The 19,045-nt window shown below is 55.3% G+C and overlaps 1 protein-coding gene across 11 annotated transcripts in view; it reads right to left on the reverse strand.

The window, feature by feature from the left end:
* Positions 1–308: 308 nt before the first annotated feature.
* Positions 309–19,045, reverse strand: part of RNF43 (ring finger protein 43) — a 67,526-nt gene continuing 48,789 nt past the window's right edge. For 5 of the 11 annotated variants that reach the window (XM_084984968.1, XM_084984967.1, XM_084984966.1 and 2 more), the window contains 8 exons: positions 17,428–17,550; positions 10,399–10,473; positions 10,155–10,286; positions 9,182–9,286; positions 7,058–7,219; positions 6,449–6,551; positions 4,377–5,732; positions 309–1,683 (listed from right to left, as the gene is read on the reverse strand). In XM_084984968.1, coding sequence (XP_084841094.1) covers positions 1,640–1,683; positions 4,377–5,732; positions 6,449–6,551; positions 7,058–7,219; positions 9,182–9,286; positions 10,155–10,286; positions 10,399–10,473; positions 17,428–17,550 — 2,100 coding nt within the window. In that variant the 3' untranslated portion in view covers positions 309–1,639. Of the gene's footprint in view, positions 1,684–4,376; positions 5,733–6,441; positions 6,552–7,057; positions 7,220–9,181; positions 9,287–10,154; positions 10,287–10,398; positions 10,474–10,631; positions 11,267–11,356; positions 11,519–17,427; positions 17,551–19,045 lie in introns of those variants that run through there. The other 6 variants (XM_084984973.1, XM_084984974.1, XM_084984972.1 and 3 more) reach the window with 6 other exon arrangements.

A 19,045-nucleotide genomic window follows, 5' to 3' on the forward strand; every position in this document is an offset into this window, starting at 1 on the left:
GCCCAGAGTCACAGAGAAAGTCAGTGAAGCGTCATCAGTGAGAGTTTGAAATGAGGACAATGACAATACAGGTAACAAACGGAACCGCAGTGAGAATCCAGTCATGCTTTCTCTTTCCCTGAGTTCACTAGACCATGGTTTAGGGGCTTACAAGCCAGTTCTTAGGGCCAAGCCCAGCAGTCTCCTCGGTCCTTTCATAAATCAGAGCCTAGCCTCTGATACCAAACATAATTTATTTCTCCCATATAAAGGACGGAGCTGTTACCCTCAGTGACAGTCATGACAGAACAAAACCACAAGACCAGACCGCATTTAAGGATAAATATATTAGCAAATAAATACATTTCTCAACATAGTGCCTGATTCAAGCATCTTTCTGTCCAGATATAAATACCCACGTGGGTACCTAGGTGCTAGTTCCCCCCTGACTTTGGGGGAAGAAGATTCCCAGGTGGGGTCCTGTGCCCACTTGGCTCCCACATTCACATTCCAAATGGGATAATGCCTGAGGGGCCAGCAATGCTCCAACTGCCTTGGGGTGAATGTCACCCCAAGGAGGCCCCTCAGCCCGTGCCCACTCGGTAACCAGCTGCCCAGGGCAGACTTCCTGCTCCAGCTCCACTTCTTCCTGGGTGTCCCGGGCCTGCGTGGCTTATACTGGGAAGCTGGGCCTCTGGGCCCTCTAATCCCAAGGGTCCCATATTACCTCTCCTTTGTTCTCCTCTGTTCCCTATCCCTGCTCTCAGAGAAAAATTCCTTGTTCGGCAATAATTCTGCCCTTTCTACCTTCACTCCTTGCTCCCTCTTTCTACATAAAGTCCAGAGTTATTCCCTTCCCACCATCCCCACCCCTATCCCCCAGGAACTAGGGCTGCTGGAGTGACAAGGGAGTCTGACGCTCAGAGGCTTCCACCCAGGTTCTTCAAGTTGCTCTACCCCCTCAGGTGCAGAATCCACAGAGCCTTCTCTCTCACTTAATACAAAGGATCTGACAAGTGAGGACAAGGAGGGGGAAATATCCTCCTTTAGGCACCAGGGCAGGCCCTTTCTGGAGAAGCTGAAAAGCCCCCCTTTTGGGGTCGGGCTCCCCTGGGCTCCCTATCTTTTTGCTAAGAAGGAAAATGGTAAGAACCAGCATTGCTGCTTATGCAGCAGCCTCACCGAGGAGGAGCCAGAGCTGGTGGGCAGGACTCTCCCAGGGAAGGTGGTGAGAAGGGCCCATGCATTCAGCTGGACCCACTGGCTGGTGTGAACAGGAGGCTTGGGATGAGGGAAACCTACTGGGGCTGGGAAGGAGCACCGCCTTTATGACACCCATCTGCCCACACCTAGCTTCCTGCTCTCAAAACCCAAAACCGGCCTGCAAGGAAGCCAGCCCACACAAGTGCTAGCTGGTTGCCAGGCTGGACACAGACGTGCGGCACTGCAGAGGGTTCTGCAGACAAGGTCTGGAGCGGGGAGCAGGAAACAACACCTCCTGCCACCCACCATCACCACTCCTGTGCCAGGGGTGCCAGGAAGTCCGGCATAAAAGAGCGGTGTTTTCTGAGGTCCTTTCTTCTCTCAGGAGCCGGACTCTGGCAGGTAGGGCCCCGAGGCATCCGGAGCACACTCTTGGTTGGAGTGAGGCCTGAACATCTCACACGGCCTGTTCACACAGCTCCTCAAGCTCCTCTTCTGAGCCTGCATTCAGAGAGAGAGGAGGAAAGAAGTCAGGGAGGGTCCGGCCAGCCTCCTGCTTGTTCCACCTCTAAGAGAGTATGGCTGGGAGGGAACTAGAGAGAGGCAGGAGCAGGGAATGGGTCCAGAATGGGTGATGAGATTGAAAGCTGAGGAGTTCCCGCTGTGGCACAATGGGTTAAGGATCTGCTCACAGCAGCCTGGGTCACTACAGAGGCACAGGTTTGGTCCCCAGCTCAGTGCACAGGGTTAAGGATCAAGCATTACAGCTGTGGCTCAGCTTAGATCCCTGGCTGGGGAACTTCCATGTGCTGTGGGTGCGACCAAAAAAAAAAAAAAAGATTGAAAGCTGAGAGGGGCCCCAGTTGGAACACAGGGGAGAGAAAAACAAACCAAGAGAAAGAGACGCATATATAGCAATATAGCAACCAGTGTGTTACCAATAGTTAACCACTCATTCACCCAATAAATATTTGCTAAGCACTTGTGGACCTGGCTTGATACCATGTGCCAAAGAGAAGACCACAGACTCAGCAGGGACCTGACAACCTTGTAGGAGAGAAGGTGTGCACTTAAGTGGCAATTAAGCCAGGCGGGCAGGGCTGGGGTCATAAGAGATGAATTGAGGCAGGGGAGAAACGATGTCTGAGTGGAGCAATGAGAAGGGCTCCCTGAAGAGTTCCCGTCATGGCTCAGTGGTTAACAAATCCGACTGGGAACCATGAGGTTGTGGGTTCGATCCCTGCCCTTGCTCAGTAGGTTAAGGACCTGGCATTGCCGTAAGCTGTGGTGTGGGTGGCAGATGCAGCTCAGATCCTGAGTTGCTGTGACTGTGGTGTAGGCCAGTGGCTACAGCTCTGATTGGACCCCTAGCCTGGGAACCTCCAAATGCCTCGGGTGCGGCCCTAGCAAAGTCAAAAAAAAAATAAAAAAATAAAAAAAGAAGAAAAAGAAGAAGGGCTTCCTAAAAGTGGAGATCAAGGTGCTGGTCCTGCAGGAACAGGGGAGAAGTAGACTTATGGTAATAGGAAGGCAGCAGAATATTCTGGGCTGCAGAAACTGCAGGAAGTGTTTACCTAGTTTGGCTAAAGCATGGGACGGGGGAAGAATGGAAAATGAGGTTGGGAAGGGAGATGAGAGCCAGCTGGTATTAGAGCCTTGAATGCCAAACCAGTTTGGATTTTTCTTTACTCTGAACAAAACATTTGGAGACTTCTGGACAGTTTATTTGAGGAGGATCACCCGGCAGCAGTATGGACGGGTAGGAGAGCAGGGTCACGGGGCTACACGGCTCTGCAGGACACAGCTGATGTGCACTTCCCAGCCTTCATGGTCCTGTGAGAGGGAAGGGAGGAGCTGGGAGGCTCCTGCCTCCATCTCTGGGCTGCACCCAAGTCATGGGCAGTGGCCATCAGTACTGGAGGAAACGGAAGTAAACCTGGCAGAGATACGGTTACCAGGACCTGGCATGGATTGGATTGGATCAGCAGGGGAAAGGGGGGGGGCAGTGAAACTAGTTATGAGTTTGGGAGAGAGGGAGGTGGTGCTCTGGCCCTGGCTGCACTGAAAGTACTCACGCAACAGGATCCAAATGGAACCACCAAACACCTGGCTAAAGTCTGCAGTATGTGGCCCTGTGGAAGCAATTCTTTTCCATGCTATAACACTTTGCATACCCATCTCTCCAAAGACCTGGGTCTCCTGGTTGACAAGGTCCATGTCCTCAGAGCCCAGCTTAGCACACAGCAAGCATAGAACGCAGAAAGAATGGAAGAAAGGAATGAATGGATGATTGCGGCTCTCAGGTCCTGCCTGTGGGATTCCTGAGTCTTATCTCTCAGAGGGGACAGAGGGGGCCCTCCTAGCAATGGCTATAGGCAAAGAGCTGTGTCATCCACACAGTGGGAGAAGGTGGGGAAAAGTGGGAGGTGGGGGATCGGGAAGAGAAAGAGAAAGACTTGAGCAAATAAATAACAAGTTAAAGTTGAAGATTTCCATGATCACCATTGGCTGAAGTACAATAAAAGGGGTGCACTGAGTCCCCAAGAAAATGAGGTTGGTCTTATTAACAAAGGTGCATGGAAGGGAAGTCCTAGTTGTTCTTTTAACCCAGGGGAAAGGGGAAAACGTAAGGACCCACGTGGCTGCTGGGAACCACCTGGGATCTCGCTCCTCCTTTTTTTTGCCCCCCATCATTCACAGAGTTCTTCTCAATAGCCCAGAATTATGGCTATTTGTCATTCTTTCTCTTCCAAGATCTCATGTGGCCTGGGATTATGGTTTTCAGCAACTATTTGTCCACATGGTCCTCGAGAGCAAGGAACACTTCTTGGCCTTCTTTGTATTTACAGCTAATGTTGGGCTATATGCACTGGTACAGCTGTACCAATTTTTAAAGTACTGACACTCGTGTTCAAGCTGCCGCCCCAAACTGGCCCAAGTGCTTTCCCGTGTCTCAGCCACACTAGGACCTCAGCTGAGACCTCCCCAGGATCTGGCAACTAAAGGAGGAACAGCTGGCAGGGCTGAAGTAGCCTGGCCAGCATCCTACTCTATGCCGGCTGTTCAGTAATTTGAATGTCACCTCTGCTGTACCCTTCTCAGCGTCCATCAACCTCTTGGGTGACTTCACCCGTTCTGCAATATCCAGCTCTAGTCTCCTCACCCCACCAGACCCGTTTCCCCTTAAAACTCACCAGGCTGGGCTGGCAGCACCTGGCAGTGTGGGTAAGGGCACAGCCTGCCCTCTGGGGGGCCAGAACTCCATTCAGAAGGCCCCTCCCCAGATGGGTGTGGTCCTAGGGGCTGGCGTGGAGTCAGACACAACCACACTGGCCGTGAGCTGGGGTAACTAGGGCCTGGGGTTTCTGGTAGCAGCCTTCCGTCCAGGCCCGGAGGTCCGAAGATCAGTGGGTGGCCCTCTGGCGACCAAGGGTATGCCAGGCTAGGACCATAATGGGGGAGAATCTGGCAGGCTGGGGGTGCAGTCACGTCCTGGGGTCGAGAGGCTGGGATGGGCTCTGAGGGACCCCCCCGCCGTCTCCTCTGTGGGTGTCGGACAGGGAGGCTGGATTTCTGCAAGTGGAAGAGGCTGCCGGGACTGGGGGTTGGGCTGGAGGCATCGGCTGGTGCAGGGGCTGGCTCGGTGAGGGCCCTGGGCCGTTGTGGGTTGGGGAGCTGCCCTGAAGGAGCCGCTGGGTTGGATCTGGCTGTTTCCTGGTCAGGTGAAGGCGGCTCTGACTGGAGCTGTGTCCGAGGAATGGCAGGCCTGGACCGGGGGACTCCGGTTTCTGGGCCAGACTTCCTGCTGTGCCACTGGAAACGCTTTTTGTAGTGGTGGTGCCGGTGGCGATGGTAGTGGACATGGCTGGAAACCTGGGTTTCTCCTGTGGGCACCACGGAGTCCAAAGAACGGGGCCGAGAGGTCACGCCAGGCTGAGTCTCCTCGCCCTGGGTCCCCCCTTGGGGGCTGCAGTAAACCAGGGGGTCAAAGTCACTGCTCAGGGAGCTGCGGAAGGTAGAGCTGCTGCCGTGGATGCCCTGCAGGCTGACGTCCGTGCAGTTGACCACGGAGTCACTCGAAGAGCCATGGCAGGGCCCCGAACTGGAGTCGCTGGCCGGTCCGTCTGCCAGGTAGCCGCTGCGCTCTGTGCAGTAGCTTTCTCCAGAGCCGCTGCTGTCGTGAGGCCTAGGCCGGCGCGGGGGTGGCGGGCAAGCAGTGGGGTGCTGCGAAGCGCATCGCAGGCGGCTCAGCCCCCAGCCCTGTGCATAGGGGTGCTGGGCCGCGGCCAGGCGCTGCTGGTCGCCTGGAGCCCGGGGATGTGCAGCTCTCGGGGGGCGGTGGTGCCGAGGGCCCCCGCTGGGCTCCTGGGATGGGAGGAAGGAACCAGGCCGCGTGGGCCGAGCCACTGCACTCCGGGAGGGGCCCAACAGGTAGGCAGCAGGCAGGTGGTAGTGGGCGTGGCCGGGATGCTGGCGAATGAGGTGGAGTCTCCGGCCTGGTTCCTGGTAAGATCGAGAGGGTCCCAGGGGCTGAGAAAGTGAATCTCCCTCTGGAAGAAAGAACCAAGAGCACAGGGGTTTGACTCCACAGACCTAAGGAGGGTACATTCAGAAGCCAGCGGCTGTAGCAAACCTGTTAAGCCTGCATAGCCCACAGGACCCGTCAGAGTTTGAGGGACCAGGGACCTTCCTAACCTGCCTGCGCCCTGGGTTGCCCAGGCTCCTTCCAGGCACTTGTCTCCTCGGTTGTCCCCTGCACATGGCAGGCCCTGATCCTCCCATCAGCCCGTGTGGGACTTTCACCCAGGGACATCATCACCCCATACTGCACCCTTGGATGGATTAGAAAGAGGCTTTCTAACTCGCTTTCCTCTTTTGGAAAAGTGTCGTAATATCCTATTTTTGTTAGAATAGAATACTTCATTGCTGGAAAACCGCAATAATAAATATACAAATCACCCAGATTTAGAATCAACAAAGTCGTCATGGACATTCATAATAAACATGTCTAGGGAGTTCCCTGATGGCCTTAGCAGTGAAGGATCTGGCATTGCCACTGCTGTGGTGCAGGTTCAGTCCCTGGCCCAGGAACTTCCACATGCCATAGGTGCAGACGGAAAAAAAAAAAAAAGTTTGCTATGGAACGGCCGCCCCCCTCAAATGAGGGCCCCTCGAGCAGTGCTCATCTTAAAGAACAATCAAGGCCATCCTGCCCCTTCTAGACCCATCTGCCTGCACACAGGGGAGTCTGTGGCCCACCTCCTACCTACGATGTTGAACATGCAGAGGGGGCAAGTGCGATGCTGATGCAGCCAGGGGTCCACACATGTGCGATGGAACTCGTGGAGGCAGGAAATGACCCGTAGCTCCTGGAGAAAACAAAGGCTCTGAACCAAAGGTGCCTGCAGCCACAGCAGTGGCCAGGAAGGAGGGTGTCCCCGACTCCCACTGGCCTCTTTATTGCCATCACCTGCTTTCAAAGACCTCACAGTACAACAGAAAAGGTTTGGGCTTGGGTATCAAGTAGACCTGGATCTTGCCACTTAGCTGCATGACCTTGGGCAAGTTTCTTAACAGACAGTTTTCTGCTGTAAAATGAGGCTAATCCACCCGCCCCCTCACTGTCATGAGGCTAAAATGAGACAATGCCTCCAAATCACCCTTGGCAGAGCCTGGCACATGGTACACGCTCGACAGACAGTAGTTCTCTCTTCCTGGAAGACCAGGAAAAAAAGCGAACCTTGGGGTCATCCACGCAGGATACACAGGACGTGGATGCAGCCTGAACACCCACACCAGCCATAAGGGCCTCCTCCGCACCCTCCAGCCTCCCTCCCCAGTCTGGTCATGACGGGGAAGCACAGTTTGGCCTCACCTGGCCCTCTGAGAACTCCTCAAGGCAGATGGCGCACACAGGGGCTGAGCTGCAGCTGCTTCCTGCGTCTGGCCACTCAGCCCGGGCCCTCCTGCAGCTGGCCCGGTACCTCCTGGTAGCCAGCTGGCTGATGGCCCAGGCTGTTCTCTGCTGAAGGGGATCCTGGGAAGAGGGATGGGACCAGAATGGGGCAAGGGCTCCCCTTCCCTCCAAGTTCCCCTGGACTCCAGCTTGAACGTGGTTCTCAGTCACCCGGTTAGATCACGGGGCCATGTGACCGCCCCTGGGAGTCTGTATCCTTGGGGTTCACACATGGCGCTGCCAAGCCAGCCAAGCCCTCCCACCCCATCCCCCACTCACACTGCTAACCTTCCCATTCCTCGAGGACCGTGAGAGTAACTGATTGCTGTCTGCTGGACATCTCAACTTGGATAGTTAACAGGCACCTCCAACTTGACAGGCCCCACACCGAACTCCTAACCCCACGGACCACCCAACCAACACCTGCCCCCCCACCCCCACCCCAAGTCTTCCCCACCTCGGGAAATGGCAACTCCGTTCTTTTCGTTGCTCAGGCCAAGCATCTTGGTGCCATTCTCGACTCCTCTCTCACACCCCATGATCCATCCATCCGGAAACCTGTTGGCTTTGCCTCCAGAGTATACCGAGATTCTAACTAATTCTCCCTACGTTCACTGCTACCTCCCTAATCCAAGCTACCACCTCTGTCACCTGGATTCCTGTCATTGCCTCTGAGCCAATCTCTGCTTCCAGCCTTGCCTCCCTGTACTACTCTGGTCTCATCCCAGCGGCAAGAGTGATCGTTGTTAGAACCTAAGTCAGATCATGGCTCTGCTTCTCCTCAAAGCCCTCCAATGGCTCCAAGTTCACCCAGAGCAGGGAAAAAAAACACCTGACAACCGCCTACACAGGCCTATGCCCCCATGAACTCTCTGTCCTTGCCTCCTGCTCTGTCCTCTTACTCCCTGGATTCCAGCCACACGGCCTTGCTGTTCCTCAGAAACACAGGGCACACATCTGCCTCAAGGACCTGGCACTTTCTGTTTTCTCGCCTCAATCACCTTGTCCCCAGGTATCTACACACATGACCCCCTCACCCATTGAGGGTCATTCCTGAAATGTCAGCCTCTCAATGAAGCCTGCCTTGGCCTTGCTTTAAAAAATGTTCCCTGTCATGGAGTTCCTGTTGTGGCTCAGTGGTAAGGAACCCGACTATTATACATGAGGATGGAGGTTCGATCCCTGGTCTCGCTCAGTGAGTTAAAGATCTGGTGTTGCCATGAGCTGTGGAGCAGATCACAGATGCAGCTCGGATCTGGAGTTGCTGTGGCTGTGGCTCTGATTTGACCTCTAGCCTGGGAACCTCCATATGCTGTATGTGCAGCCCTAAAAAGACCAACACAACAACAAAAAATTAACCCTGTCCCCTTTGCGCTTTCTCCCCGTTTCTGCTTTATTTTTCTCCCTGGCATATACCACCATCTAAAGGATTATAGGGAGTTCCCATTGTGGCCCAGCAGAAACAAATCCAACTAGTATCTGTAAGGATGTGGGTTTGATCCCTAGCCTTGCTCAGTGGGTTAAGGATCTGGCATTGCCATGAGCTGCAGTGTAGGTCACAGACATGGCTTGTATCTTGCATTGCTGTGGCGGTGGTGTAGCCTAGCAGCTGTAGCTCTGATTCAACCCCCAGCCTGGAAGCTTCCATATGCCGCACCTGCAGCCCTAAAAAGCAGAAAACAAATAAATAAATACATAATTATATATTTTACTTATTAATTTTTTTATTGTCTGTCTCTTTCCCATAGAATGAAAGCTTCTCAGGGGAGGGACCTTTTGCCTTTTTGCTCACTATGCTATCCCCCAAACCTGGACCAGTGCCTGGCACATAACAGGAGCTCACCCTGTTTGTCTAATGAATGAACAAACGAGGGCACCCACAGAGAGAGGCTGCTAGAAATGAACAGTCATTTGCCGGGGCCTTTTGGTATAAACTACTTCATGGGCATGCAGGCTCTTTCCTTCTTCACTTTTGCCTTCCTGCTCCCCACCATCCCCCACACGTACCCTCGCCCACCTCCCCAGGGAGCCCACCCAGCTCACCGGCCTGCTGTGGCGGGGGCGGCACCGGATGCGCAGCACCGAGGCCAGGACGACCACAAAGATGGTGCCCACCACCGTCAGGAGGATCCACACATCATAATCTGGCTGGGGGCGCGAGCAGAGAGGGAAAGGGTCATACTTCTGGAAGGAGCAGGGGCACCCTGGGAGAAGCACATCAGCCCAGGACACGCGGAGAACAGGGGGCCCCTGGAGCCTTTCAGAAAAGGGGACGCGGTGGAGAGGAACCTGCCGGGGAGTTAGGTGGGCCCTGTCCCCAGGCACTCACAGGGGAGGGTCCTCCAGATGTCAGCCCTGAGAGGTACCACCTGAAGACCTTGGGATAACGGGGAAAGTGACCCCCTGCAAGGTGGGGGCGGCCCAGTGAGCAGCTGGCTAAGCTTCCTAGTCCAGGAGAAACACCAGCCAGGGGCCAGGGGACCAAGGCTTCAGTCTGGCTCTGCTACTCTATGCCAGGAAACCACTGTGCTGAAAAATGACTTTAGAAATTCCCACTGTGTCTCAGTGGTAAAGAACCCGACTAGTATCCATGAGGACGGAGGTTCGATCCCTGGCCTTGCTCAGTGGGTTGAGGATCCAGTGTTGCCTAGAGCTGTGGTGTAGATCGCAGACTCGGCTTGGATCCTCATTGCTGTGGCTGTGGTGTAGGCTGGCAGCTATAGCTCTGATTCGACCCCTAGCCTGGGAACTTCCGTATGCCATGGGAGCGGCCCTAAAATAAAAAGGAAAAAGCAAACAACAACAACAAAAACGACTCTACAACTGTTCATGCTGTAGATGAGGCCCAGAGAGGGGAAGAAACTTGCCTAGACGAGCACAGCGGGCACAGCGAGTTGGACTAGAGGACTTCTAAGGTCTCTTTGGCTCCAGGAGTCTAGGGGCTTTCAGTGGGAGCTGCCTCGGCAAAAGGCGGGGGTGAGAGCAGGTGCTGGGGCTGGAGAACTGAGGGGCTTACCCAGGTTGGGGGCTCCTTCAGCTCTATCCTCACGTGGGCCTTTCTGTTCTTGTACACAAACTCCATCAGCTTCTCAGCATCGTTGCCCCAGATCAACACCACTGGCCACGTCAGGCCCAGGGGCTGCTGCAGCTGCAGGAAGGAAAGTGCCCCCAAGGGCGGCTGGGTCCTGACTTCTCCTCCCCTGGTATCTTTCTCTTCCTCTGTCCAGCCCCCTCCTCAAACACCCCATGTCCCCAGGTACCTGCTCCGCAGCGGCTCGATCCTCTGTGATGTCAAAGAGGACAGCGCTGGCTCCTCGCTCACCTGCCATCCGGGCCTGCAGAGACACACAGCGGAGGTCCAACGGGGGTCAGAGGACACAGCCCATCCCTCCCTTGGGAGGCTTTTGCACACGCCACATCTCTGCACACTCACACATACACCACGAGCAAGGGGTCAGTGGGATTAAGCTCCCCTGGCCCGCCCTGAGCTCACCAAGGTCCTGCTTCAAGGACCCCATTCCTTTTGTAATGGAGCAAACCCTTCGCAGGTGGTGGACCAGGCTCTAGGCCTAAGGACAAATAAGACCCAGCCCCTGCTGTCCGGAGCCCCGTCTGCCTTCAATTAGAAGTGTGAGAACAGAGAGTGAGGACTGATCGGCAGCCCCCAGGGCGTGGGGAGGGGGTGACCCGTCCCCAGTACAGAGAGGGAACGCAGAGAGGGAGAGCGCCCCTTCAGAACCCAGCTGGGCTTTCCAGGGTCCAGCCCTGCCTGATCATCCCGCCACCCCCGACTCCCACCCCGGCTCAGGCCAAGGTCCGTGAGCCTGGGACGCGGCTCCCACTCAAGGCATCTACCACAGTCCCAGGCTCAGCCCACCTCCCCAGCTCTCTCTCCCTGCCCCACTTTGATTTGCCAACTCTCTCTCTGGCTCCACTTCAAGGACTTAATGGAGCCCCTGTCCAGGGCCTTATCCCTTCACCGCCTCCCCCAAGGGATGGGAGGGACCCCGGGGCTGTCCCCACAAGGCCGCAACTATGCACATGGGCACGCGCGTGCGTGCGCGCCCAGGCTCCGAGAGATTCCAGTCAACCAGGCAGAGCAGAGCCAGAAAGAGAACAAGCAGCCGCAATCCAGGGGCTCTGGGTGTGGGGTAAGAGAAGAGAGATAAGAGCCGAGGGTGCGGTGGAGGCACGAGGGCAAAGGACCAACAGACAGACCTTCTCCAGCCGCCGCTCGGCCTCCCCGCCACACCGCCGCCAGCGCGGACGCTCTCCATCCAGCCCCCTCCCTAGGGCAGAGGCTCACCGAGCAGAGGCAGCAGGCTGGGACCTCAGGCCCTTGGGGGCCTGCCGAGTCTTTGGGGCCTTCCTGCAGGCACTGAAGGAGTTAATCCTCCTGCAAGTAGTGGTGGCAGGAAGAGGAGCCAGTGCCGGCCTGACTCACACTCCCAGCGCTTTGATCTCTGCTTCCCTTCCCGGGGAGAGCCTGTTGGGGCAGGTCTCCTGCCAGGCAGGCCAGGGGAGCGGCTCCTGCTCCCGCTCCCTGCTCCCCGCTGCCCAGGGAGCGGCAGGGGGCAGGGGGCCCCTCAGAACAGGCAGCCTCAGGCAGGGGAGCCCCGGCAGGGTGGTGGGGCCTGTTTCGTTCAGGAGGGTAACCCCCCTCTTCCCTCCTCCTTCCCTGAGGATCTGGGCCAGGCCCTCTCCCAGCACCCAGGCCCAGCCCAGGCCCAGGCTCGCCAGGCTCTTCGCCTGGAAATTCACAAGACTCCAGAATGGAATCGCGGCAGAAATGGAGAGGTCACGGGCTTCAACCTCCTGGAGCCCACTTACCCCCAGAAAGTCTACCCTGCCCCTGGGTAGATAAGGAAAAAAGAAAGCTCTCCAATCTCCCGAGACCTCCAAAGCAGGGCAGGGGAGCAGCCCCAGGGGAAAAGGAGAAGGACTCCCATGGCTAAAGTCACAGTCCTGGACTTGGCCAAGGGGTGGGGAGGTCACCCCGGGAGGCACAGAACACAGTGCCACCAGGGTCTCATGTTTCTCATCCCCAGAGGGAGGCCCTGGACCCAGGCCGGCCTGGAAAGAGCAGGAGGGCAGGGCCCAGACTCTCTTCTCTGGAGACGTTCTTACTCCCCCACCCCTCTCTCTTTGAAGGACTGGGGTAGGAACAGTGGAAAGTAATTACCCTGACGTTCAAACACCCCAGCCCATTACAGCCCATAATTACAAAGTTGTAAAAGCGATCAAAGAAAGAGGGTTGGCCAACAGGGGAAACCAACAGGACTCTCAGGCAGTGGGTGCCTGGGTCCAGAGTTCTAGGAATCAAAAAGCAAGAGGTGGGGCCAGATGGCTGCCCAGCCCCCGGGCCCTCCACGCTGCCCTCCAGGCCACCTGCACCCCAACAAGAGGCATGGAGGAGAAGAAGCACTTCTTCAGAGACTAGAATCTGGGAACCGGAGAGGATGGCAGGTCCTCCAGACTGGAAGAACGGGCTTTTGAAAGACAACCCAGAGAGTCAGCCAGCCCTCTGAGAGCACCAGGCCGGCTGCACGGAAGCCAGTGCATCCCAGGGCCTCTGCACTCCGCTCTGCTCTTCCCTGAGCCTTAGGTTTTCCTCTGCAGACACAGTGACAGCCGCTGTGTATCTCCTCCTCATTGGAGATTGGCTGAGCACCCACTGTGCCCAGGGCACTGAGCCAGGGAAGGCCAAGCCCTCCAGAACAGCTCATAATCTAGCTGTGGAGACAAGGCCCATACACAAAATTACAGTGCTGATAACAACATTTTAGAGTACAAGTGAATGAAGGAGACCAGTCATTTCCAAACTTTTTCTCGATGCCGAAAGCCCTTCCCTCCATTCCTGTGTCACCCCTTCCCCCCCCCCACACACACATGCATGCACACAAGCTGACACAAATCTACAATACAAAACAGATAAAAGTGAACTGAGGTCGAGGGTGGGAATGGGGATAAGAAGGACACTTGGCTCCCCCTCCTTTCTTGCTTGCCCCCCACCTCCTGCCCCAACCAAGGCACCTCTGTGAAACCTGGTGTGAAAAGCATGGGCAGGACCCTGGCAGTGCGCCGGGAGGGAGAGCGTTCCGTTCCTAGGGAGCTAGATGGGCCGAGCCAGTTAGGGAAGTTTCAGTAGAAGAGGTGGGATCATCTGGGCTTGAAAGCAAGGGTAGGAGGAAGAAGAAGGGGTACAGCCTTTCCTGAGACTCCCTCTGCCCAGACTGCTTAGGTCTGAGTCCTAAATCTGCTCTCAACTGTGACTTTGGGCAAGTCACCCAATTGCTCTGTGCCTTCATTTTCCTTTCTGTATACTAGGGGTTCTAATAAGACCTACTTCACAGGGCTGTTTAGAGACCAAATAAGTTAATCCATGTAAAGCCTTATAATGGTGCACACAGTAGGTGTTCCTTAAGTGTTAGTTATTATTAGAGCCGCTATCACTAGGTGCTTTGCATAGGTGATTTCATTGACTCCCTACAACAACTCTATAAAGACTGTCATCAGCCCCACTTTTGAATTGAGGAAACCGAGGCTCGGAGAGACCGAACAACTTGCCCAGGATCACACGGCAGCGGAGGCAGAATTCCCACCCCAAACTTTGGCCTTCCGACTAGCTGGTTAACAGGGAGTGGCCTCTAGGGTCTGAGAGGCAGGGCTTATGCCCATTTTTGCCTCCAGAGCCAGCTCCTTCCACCAGGCAAAGGCCACTGCTCCAGTCCAGGCACGAGGTGATAAGGGCCCGGGTAATCACAAAGATGGCTGTGAAACAGCCAATACAGAAACGGAAACCCATCTGGGCGGCTGGGTCGGGGGAGGAAGGAGATGGTGCTGGCAAGAATGAAAGAGTCCAAAAGAATTATGGTGAGGGTTTCAGAGAAGATCGAGAGAGGCGACAGTAAACGAAAAAGACCAACCTTGTTGACTTTGAAAGCACAGGCTGTGATGCCAACGACAAGGACAAGAGCCATAACTGCAATTGTTTACTGAGTGACTGCTGTGTGCTCGGCATACACGGCCGAGAGCCTCCATCTGCCCCGTCTCCTCAACCCTCATCTCGACTCTATGATGCAAGCCTTGGTAATGTTCCTCTTTTACAGATGAGGAAACAGACTCAGAGAGCTGAGCTGAAATGTCCAGGTCACACTCAGGGCAGTGGAGACGCCAGGCTCCAGACCCAGGGCTGTCTGGATCAAGAGCCCCTGCTCTGCGGCACCACTGTTGACCCTGTCAGCTGGTCGACAGGCTGACTGAGGGCAGTGGTTTTCAGATTTCATCACCAAAGACCCACCTTTCCCCTACGCCTCCCATGAGCCATATTCTTATTTGTTTATTTATTTATTTATTTGGTCTTTGTGTCTTTTTCTAGGGCCGCACCCACGGCATATGGAGGTTCCCAGGCTAGGGGTCCAATCGGAGCTATAACTTCCCGCCTACACCAGAGCCACAGCAACATGGGATCCAAGCCACGTCTGCGACATACACCACAGCTCACAGCAACGCCAAATCCCTAACCCACTGAGCAAGGCCAGGGATCCAACCCGCAACCTCGTGGTTCCTAGTTGGATTCGTTAACCACTGAGCCACGACAGGAATACCCAAAGAGCCATATTCTTTAATATGTTTCACCAAACTGACTGCACCGGTGACACAGAGTTCATTTTCTTATGGAATAACTTGTTGTTTTCATTTTTGGTTTTTTTTTTTTTTTTTTTTTTAGCTTTTTAGGGTTGCACCGCTGCATAGGGAAGTTCCCAGGCTAGGGGTCAAATTGGAGCTACATACAGCTGCCGGCCTGCACCACAGCCACAGCAACACCAGATCTGAGCCGCATCTGCAACCTACACCACAGCTCATGGTAATGCCGGATCCTTAACCCACTGAGCGAGGCCAAGGATCAAACTCATGCCCTCACGGACACCAGTTGGACTCGTTACCACTGAGCCACGACGGGAACTCCATCCTATGTGATAACTTGTATTAATATGTTGAACTGTTAGAATGCCATCCAAAAGCAAAAAGACATATATGGTTTAGTTGGGCCTGCGGGACGTCTCCAGCGTTGGAGGCAGCTGGGAGATCCACACTGCTACCTTCACAGACCTCCTTTGGGCCCGGGGATCCCACGGGGGAGCTACTTGGTCAGGTCAAAGGAGGAGCGCTCCAGGCCAGAGCAGTTCCCACAGAGGGATGCGGGGAGGGGACAAGGTGTGGCGGGGAGGGAGCTCGGGCAGTGACCACAGAAAGAAAAGAGGTCACAGGACAGCGGCCAGGGCGCGTCTTCTGAACTCCTAACAGTTTTTTGGTTTGGGGTTTGGCTTAACTCAGGCACTGGTATTGACAGACGTTCTCTTCATCACTGGCGGGGGGCGGGGGGGAGGAAAAGTCCCATTTTATAGCGGTGGAGCCACCGCTGATTCTGTACCTCGAAGAGCACTGCCCACAGGCTCCTGTCAGCCAGTGTCTGTGCACATGGCTCATTTCTCCTACGGGAGCGTGGTCTTCTGGGGGCGAGAAAACCTGCTGGGTGGACACATGCGGATGGCTGCCGGGCGTCCACGTGCACGCGACATCATGCATGGCTCCAGAGGGACAGCAGAGCTGCTCTGAACCCTCCTTCCCCACCTCGCTACTCACACCCACACTCACACGCCCTAACCCCCGGCAGTCATCCACCAAAGGAAGACGCCAATGACATTTGTCCAAATCGTGTCAAGCAAGGGAAATGGGGGAGCCAGAGCGGGGTAGCTTCAGCCCAAGCAAATTCTGCTGCCACGGGGACCCTCACAGACTTGCAGAGACGCCACACTCTCCAGCCCCTCGGGTGTGTCCTGCCCCCCCCTCACCTCCCCGGGTCCCCCCTCCTCCCTCAGTACAGCCAGGCTGAGAGAATTCTTCACCTAAACTGTGGGCACCGCATCAGTGTCCTGACCGCATCCCTGCCCCCTGGGGGAACCAGGCTGTTTCCCTGAGACTCGGGGCTCAGGAAAGAGCCCTCGGGAGGATCAGGAAATCCCCAGGGGGCCCTGAGCCCAAGTACAAGGAGCAGGCACGCAGGGTGGGCCGGTCACCCTCTTCTTTCACCCCCAAGTCTGGCTGGTTGTGCCACCCACAATCTAGCTCTACTCTGGCCTAGGTCACCATGAGAATCTTTTCACCTATGTCAGCTTTCCCAGCCAGAATGGGAGCAGAGAGAGAGGGAGAGCCCAGGTTTGAGAACAGGACGAGGCTCGGTTCAAATCTCAGCGCTGTCCCCTCCTAGCTGTGTCGCCTGGCGGGGTACTTAAGATTTCTGACCTTCCCTTGTCTTGTACCTCAAATAGAGAATAATAGGGTCTAGTTTTCCTGATCATTGTGAAAAGTAAATGAGACTTAATGTATAAAAAGTATCTACCCCATGTCCCCTGGTACATGGTAAGCACAAAGAAAATAGTAACTAATGTTAAAGCAGGAGTCATGAATGCAAACATTTACAGGACCTATGAGGAAGCAGGCCCATGGGGCGCATGGCAAATCAGAGATTCCGCGATGGTGGAAAGGTGGCAGCTGCTGCCACCTCCAGCCAATGGTGCCCTGTGGAAGTGTGGGGCCGCTGGTCTGCAGTCGCAGAGGAAGAGGGTTCTAAGGGTAGGGGTGATGACTTCTGTTTCTGCTCTTCTTGCATAGTTCTCAGTACATATTTCTAAAAGATGGAAAAGTCCTCCACTGACCACCCCCCTCCACCCTCTGCTCTGATACTGGGCAGGGCAAGAGGGGTAGGAGTTTCCAGGTGATGGGGAAGAAGCTGGGGTGCGGCACAGGCCCTCGAGGACAGCCGAAAGATCTGCTGGTACATGGCTGGTGGGGAAAGGAAGCCTCCGTTTCCACATCTCTCAGACTAGTCATGGGTGAGAAAAACCAGAACTGGGCACACCACTCAGAAAACAAGCAGACAGGAGTTCCCATCGTGGTGCAGTGGTTAACAAATCCGACTAGGAACCATGAGGTTGCGGGTTGGATCCCTGGCCTTGCTCAGTGGGTTAAGGATCCAGTGTTGCTGTGAGCTGTGGTGTAGGTTGCAGACAAGGCTCGGATCCTACGTTGCTGTGGCTCTGGTGTAGGCCAGTGGCTACAGCTCCGATTCGACCCCTAGCCTGGGAACCTCCATATGCCGCAAGAGTGGCCCTAGAAAAAGGCAAAAAAAAAAAAGAAAGAAAGAAAGAAAACAAGCAGACAAAGACCATGGGGGCCTTTCACAGCCCGGGGCTGGGTGAGTGTGGGGGGGTCAAGTGTGACTGTACCTTGCTGGCCAGTGACAGGCAGGGGCGGGGGGCCCGCTGGGGACTCTCCAGCTTGACGATGCTGATGAATCCAGGCTCCAGATTGTCATCATCGCTGGCGTTGCACAGGTACAGGGGGTGGGACTGCAGAAAGAGAGAGAGAGAGAAGCAGGTTAGGGAGGCTCTAGGGAGCAGAAGGCGTAGCTGTGAGAACCAAGCCCTTCCCCGCTGTTCTATGCAGGTGCCTGGCAGGTCTCCTGGTGCCACAAGGGCCTTCAGGTGGCCTCACTGTAAGCTAGGGACCACCAGTTGTCATTTCTGGGGCGTTAGGGCCAAGGATACATGGAGGCGGGGGTGGATAGGAATGAGGGGTGTCCAAAAGGGGCCCTAGAGGAAGAACCTGCCACAAAGCAGTTCCAACAACCCCCGAGCCCCGCTTTTCCAAACTGGTCAGCAGCAAAGGGCTCTTCTCCTGGCCCCAGCCTCACTCACCTCCTGATTCTGCTCCCCAAATCCCAGGCTGAGAGCCCATATCAGTGCTTTCAGGATCTTGCCTTCCCTCCTTGCTCCCCAAGGGCAGTGCTGGGTACCACAGGTGCCTCCTGCCTTCTCGGGATGTCGCCAGGCGGCAGTTGCCATGGCGATTCCCATCTCTCTTGGGTCTTCTCGCTTGGTGCTGTCTTGCTCCTCTCAACACCCCCCTCTGCCCATCCTGGGATTCAGCAGGGTGCTGACAAGGAGAAGAACTCTTTGGGGATGAGGCGTGGCTGACAGATAAGACTTGATTCCCCAGGGATGATGCAGAGGGGTGGGGCCAGCTCAGCTCATCTGCTCTGAGGGATGGCAGGTCCAGTCCAAGACCCTGAGCCTCCAGCCCGGCCAGCGCTGAGCCACGACTAAGGGGAAAGTGGGCCCAACATGTGCCAACAGAGCCCAGAGGAGCCCCTCATCCAAGGGACGATACTGCCCTCTGTACACTCGCTTCTCCTTCAGGCTGATTTTAATTCCCACTTGAACCTAATTTTCCCAGAGTGCTGGGAGAACACGGTGTGACTTATTTGGCCAAGGATGATCCTGCAGGTCGGGCTTTCCCACCCAGGGGAAACCCAATGTGTCCTGACCAGAAAGGGATGTTTACTAGGGAGCTGTCCAAGACGCCCTCTCTACTGCTGCTGAGTCCAAAGGCCTTCCAGAAAGAACCATCAGAGGAACCAGAGGGAATTTGGAATTTCTGAAGATGGGGATGAAGCTGATAAAGTCAATGATGGATTTAAAAGCACAGTCAGGAGTTCCCGTTGTGGCTCAGCGGGTTACAAACCTGACTAGTATCTATGACGATGTGGGTTCAATCCCTGGCCTCGCTCAGTGGGTTAAGGATCCAGCGTTGCCATGAGCTACAGTGTAGGTCACAGATGTGACTCAGATCCTACGTTGCTGTGGCTGTGGCATAGGCCAGCAGCTGCAGCTCCTATTTGAACCCTAGCCTAGAAACATCCATATGCCGTGGGTGCAGTCATGAAAAGACAAAAAATAGAAATAAAAAAATAATAAAAATAAAAGCACAGTCACTTTTTGATTCCTCTCACCGTGTCACAGAAGTCCCTTGGGCCTTGGAGGGTCTCAATAAACATGCACTATC

This window comes from Sus scrofa, chromosome 12, assembly GCF_054392235.1.
Source record: "Sus scrofa isolate SSC_HxYL_T2T_F1_AM1 chromosome 12, Sscrofa_HxYL_maternal_Yorkshire_Landrace_v2.0, whole genome shotgun sequence".
NCBI classification, from domain to species: Eukaryota; Metazoa; Chordata; class Mammalia; order Artiodactyla; family Suidae; genus Sus; species Sus scrofa.